Below are 5,615 nucleotides of genomic sequence, written 5' to 3'. Positions count from 1 at the left end.
ACAGAAAAACAAAAGTAGCAATCTGGACAAAACTCAGCAACAGTCCAGGAAAGAAACAAATGAGGGGTGTAGCAACAGACGGTAGAACAGCAACGTCAAATCTCGGCAGAACAAACTACGATACCAGCTTGAATAATCAATCCAGGGAGGGAAACGGCAGGCTCTGATACCAACTTAAATTATGGTAAAAAGTGCCCAACTTATTGAAATGATTGAGTCATGAATAGAAAGAGACAATGCATTCATTAAGAAGACACATAACGCTACAAAAGAATGCAGCATTGAAACCTAAGAAAAAAGAAAAAGATATCACAGAACTTATGTTGTATCGAGTGAACCACCTATACTACACATATTCTCTTCAAGGTGAGAAGAACCCTGTATTTATTGAGAACTAGCTGATAGTAAATGGAAAGTAGTTAAATAAAACATCAGCACTAAAGAACGTGCTATATGTACCCTGCTAAATGCTATCTGTCTACAGCGAAAGAGGCTACCTGCACAATGAGATATGGTCTGCACTTGTTGGACTAGTCCTAGACTTCATCTAAGAGTTTGAGATATAAAGTCTGCCTAAACCTTGCTGCATGCATCTAGTACAAGTGGTAACCCCCTTTATCTGAGCTATCAACATCTGAATTACTAGAGTCATGGCTGCCTTTTCTCATCATACCTAGTTCTTCAACGCGACTAACGCTGCTACTTGGGCTTTCGTTCTTTCTTTTTTCCTTGCTTCGCCTCCATTCCCATTTCCTAAGCCAATGCTTTGCCAGCAAAACCCCCAAACCCACAAAAATTGCCATTGTGCACCCTCCCCCTATAGCCACTATTGCTACAAATACCCATTGCGTACCCCGTCCTCGCCCGTGTGGCAAAATAGTCCACATGGCAGCAATGTAACCGGCCGCCATGAATGATATGGATAGCCACATAACCTTATGTGTCACCGCCAACAATATCATCAATGATTTTCGCTGAAAAGGGACAATGCTGACAAGGAAAACAACAGTGCCAAGGGACAAAAATAATGCCACAATGTTGCACACCACAAAGATCTTGAAAGAAGAATGCCTGCCCGTTGTGCTTTCCCCTGTGTCTTGTCTAAAACCCCCAGGAGGGTTTATCCCAGCAGCAAATGTAACAGTTGCTATTAGAACTGCTACAACAATAATCGTGTTACGAGCATTTCGTAGTCCCTCCGTTTGAAGCTCTAGCTGCTTCTCTCGGCGGCGATGCTGAGAACGACGGTGATGCTTAGTAGTAGATTCAGTCATTCGCTTTGTTGATGAAGATAGCAAGCTCTTTTCTTGTTGTATTTGTTGAATTTCAATTGAACTTGGAGGCAATTGATCACTTCTCTTGCCTCCAGCATCTTGTAATGCAGGTAAAATCAAAAGAACACCAGAATTGCTCACGTCAGACTCAACTACATCAAAAGCAGTCTGTCCCCTTTGGTTTATAGCATTGACATCAACACCAAGCTTCAGTAAGTAGATGACCATCTAATATTAAGTTCAACACAACAAAAGATGTAATGGAAATTAGATTGAGCCCCTTGATTGGAATTAAATGTCACGCTAAAAATTTAACTTTCCACTTTTTAGCTCAAATGCCTTTGAGTTAGATCTTGAAATTTTACATATGTTCAGATTATGTATTGAAGTGATCTAATGTTCAGGATTAATATTTTTTTATACAGTAAGTTTTTTTAATTAATTTGTCATTTTCTTAACAATACTTGCTAAATCTTATTAATATTCTCCACTATTAAAAAAAAAAGGGGGCTAAGAATTTGACTTTAAAAAAATGAAATTTACTCTTCTCCAATTAAATTTAGAGTTATGAATTCTAAAGAAACAAATCAAACAAGTTAAAAAGCAAAAGGTCTTACAGTACTAAGTTTCCCAGCAGTAGCTAGATGCAGAGCTGTATTCCCATCATTATCTGGCTTGTCAACAAGCTTTGTGATGTTGAGCATCTCTGTAAGGTACTTAACAGCTTCATACTGATTGTTTTTCACCCCCAGATGGAGAACTGTCTCTCCATGTTTAGTAATCACTTCAGCAGATTCAAGGCTTGTTGAGAGTATCTCGTCAATGACGTTCACTCTGCCTTTGATTGCTGCCCAATGAAGTGGGGTTCGGCCATCATTGTCTTGCAAGGAAGAGAGCTCGGCGTCAAACCTTAGTAGCTCCCTGGTTACTTCAAGGTGGCCTTTCTTGCAGCATAGGTGTAAAGGTGAGCATCCTTGAAGATCATTTTTCCATGCGAAGTCCGGGCGTGCCTTCAGGATTTCCTTTACAATGTCTGTATACAGGAGAATTCAGAATCTTACTCGAAAACTAATTCTAATTCTACTTATTAATTAATTTATTATTGCTTAAAAAAAAGAAGGATAAATCAATTGCTAAAAACTTTTTAGCCATCAGTACAGTATCTCATAGCTGTGATATGTTCACTGGTTGAAGACCAGGTCTTAGAACTTCAGAAAGTAACATGCAATTCCACTAAAATTATTAAGTTGGCCCATGATTAAGAGAGGTATGCTGCTATCCTTGCCCAATATTGTTTGGTAGCGATTGAAATTATGTTTTTTAAAATTTTAAAAATATATTATTTAGAATTATTTTTTTATATTTTAAATATTATTTTAATATATTTTTAAATAAAAAACAATTTAAAATACCACCATATTCAAACATCTTCTACAAACAATGGAATTACAGTGTGAAATCAAGCTGTCATGCCGGCTTCGTTTATTTGGTCAACCAAAAATGTTTATTAATGACCCACCAGTTGTATGTGCATGAATGATCCAAAGATAAACCCTTCCCGGCGGGACCAAAACCATTTTAGAATTGTCAAAAAGCTTTATCCCCGTCTTTTCGTGCCCACTGATTTATCCTCTCGTCTTTTCGTGGCCACTGAAAAGGAATTTGCTGCCCTTTTTTTCAAGGCATTGCCTAAATAAAGCACATGTATTGTACAGTAGCTTGTTTCTTGGATTTAAGTTACAAATTAATAATGCTTGAAGTGTATAGTACTTACCTGTATGGCCGCCTGAAGCTGCAGCATGAAGAGAAGTGGTAAAACCATCAAGTTCCAACATTAGCAGCCCTGGGAAACTCAAGAGATAGTCTACCACATCAAGCTTCCCTCTTTCACATGCCACAGTTAGAGCACTCCCGTTGTCTTGATTCACCTTGTAAACCAGCCAAGGATCAGTCTCCACCAATAACCTCACCATTTCCATCTTCCCTTCCCTGCATGCTTCATGCAATGGGGTCTCCATCTTCTCATTCTCCTCGAACATCAATTCCGGCCTCAGCCTCACAATCTCCTTTGCCAGCTCTACGTGTCCAAAACGTGATACTATGTGTAAAATGTTGCTTGACGACCCTGGAATTGTTTGATCAATAATATGTTCATCTTCTTGAATCAGAGTAAGGAAGGCAGGGACCTCTCCCTTCAGGATGGCCTCCCGGAGCCGTCGGTCCATGGGTGGAGATTGGGGCATGAGAAAGATGAAATTAATCTAATGAAGGGAATTGGAGTTGTAGAAGGGTTGGGGAAGAAGGAATTAATAATGATAGAGGAGGCATCGTTTTTCCACAGGATGGAGCCACCATGAAGTTTCTCTGTACTTGCACGGACATTTAACGGCTTGACATATTTTAATCCAACTTTATATATATATATATATATATTGTGTGTTGTGTGTGTGTGTGTGTAAACATGTCTCAATTTTCCACGAAATTAGACGAATCTTTTTTTAGGACTGTTTGTTTAATAGAAAATAGGTTCTGTAAAAAAAAAAATTATATGTTTATTTATTATTAAAAAAAGTTGGTTAACAAAAAATATTTTCTAGTAAAAAAAAAATAGTTTGATTTCAGCAAAGTATTTTCCTTTTATTTTGAGTGAAATACACTTTCTAGAAATTGTAAGAAAATAAAAAATTATCATATTATTATTGATTATATCAAATTTGGTCCTTAATATTTTTATTGTTATATATTTTATTTTGAATTTTTTTATTTATTTTTTTATTTTCAATTTCATCAATTAGAATTTGATATAATTTGATTTTTATATCAACTTTAGTTCTCGTTCTTTTTATTTTTAATTATTTTTCTCTCACATTTTTCTTAATTGAATTTTTTTTATCAATCATATTTAGTCATGTTCTTCTGATTGTTATTTATTTTATTTGAAATAATTTATAAAATTTAATTTTTTTTAATTTCATCATCTTTTAATTTTTTTATCTGTCAGATAATTTGGTCTCCTTTTTTGTGATTGCTATTTATATTTATTTAAAATAATTTATGAAATTGAATTTTTTTGAATTTTACCCTCCTTTAACTTTTTTATATGTTAGATTTGGTCTTCATTCTTTTAATAAACTTGAAAAAAAATATTAATAAGTTATTTTTTAATTTATTTTTTATAGTATTGTCAAATACTAGAAGATGTTTTTAAACTTATTTCTTATGATATTGTCACACAACAAAAAATAATTTACTTTTTAGAAATTTATTTTTTATGAAAGTTATTTTTTAAAAAAACAAACTATTTTTTATTAAATACACGAATACTTAGTTTTTTTTTATTGTCAACCCATAAAAGAGTCGCTATTGAGAGAGTTCCTTGTATATTATATCTAATTTTAGAAATAAATTATTTAATTAAATTGAAGAAATGTGTTTAGATATTTTAGGGTTTCTATGGAAGGATTTCTGGAAATGGGACAGCCAAAGACGCGAAGTGGTCCTCAATCAAGCTGATCCTTTACTTCTTTATCAGTCGGAAAGTCCCGAGAAATACAGGATATGGAAAATATATATATATAAAGTAACGAGAAATATAGGATATGAAAAAAGAAAAAAGAAAACATTCATAAAGTGACGACGTCACGGCTAACGTCATGATGAAACTCTTTTTTATTTATTTGTCTCTTCCATATTTTTAGATGCTTTATTCTTTTATATATATATATATATATATATATATATATATATCTTCACCCAATGGGATTTTATCTGTGGCCAGATACGGGGCACGTCTCCTATAATTTACTTCCGCCTCTTGTCAAAAACAAACTATTATAGTTAATTTGTTTGAAAGTTTGGTTATAATTATTTTTTAAAATATTTTTTATTTAAAAATATATTAAAATAATATTTTTTTATTTTTTAAAAAATTATTTTTTATATCATTATATTAAAATGATCTAAAAATATTAAAAAATTATTAATTTAAAGTAAAAAAAAATGGTTTGAAACTTTTCTATATATCTATAAATTAAGAAACTTTTCTCAACTCTAAAGTATTTGTTGGAGTAATTGTAAGCTTAAACTTTTCCCAAAAAATGAAATGAAACTGTTAGAAAGGTTATGAGATGTGCCTTTCTATTTTTATTTATAAAAAAGGGATAATTATAAAATCAAGTTTAAATAAAATGCATTGTTAAAATTATAATTTATAAAAGTATATAGGAAAAGTGAAATTTAGATGTTTTTGTAATTAATCATACCGTTATCATTACTTCTATGTTTTACTTTTTGGTAAGGTAAACTCCTCCTTGGTATCCGATCAATAAAAAAAAAAAACCA

At 32.8% G+C, this 5,615-nt stretch overlaps 1 protein-coding gene across 1 annotated transcript; it reads right to left on the bottom strand.

Moving 5' to 3' along the window:
• Nucleotides 1–212: 212 nt before the first annotated feature.
• Nucleotides 213–3,683, bottom strand: LOC7458960 (ankyrin repeat-containing protein At5g02620). The gene is made up of 3 exons (XM_002324767.4): nt 3,049–3,683; nt 1,892–2,307; nt 213–1,502 (listed from the first exon to the last, which is right to left on the bottom strand). Exons 1-3 carry the CDS (start codon nt 3,515–3,517, stop codon nt 594–596), a joined length of 1,794 nt encoding a protein of 597 aa, XP_002324803.4. The 5' UTR covers nt 3,518–3,683; the 3' UTR covers nt 213–593.
• Between the last annotated feature and the right edge of the window lie 1,932 nt (nt 3,684–5,615).

Source organism: Populus trichocarpa, chromosome 18 (assembly GCF_000002775.5).
Source record: "Populus trichocarpa isolate Nisqually-1 chromosome 18, P.trichocarpa_v4.1, whole genome shotgun sequence".
NCBI classification, from domain to species: domain Eukaryota; kingdom Viridiplantae; phylum Streptophyta; class Magnoliopsida; order Malpighiales; family Salicaceae; genus Populus; species Populus trichocarpa.
Note: the sequence above shows the minus strand (reverse complement) of the source record. Positions and strands in the feature narration are given on the sequence as shown.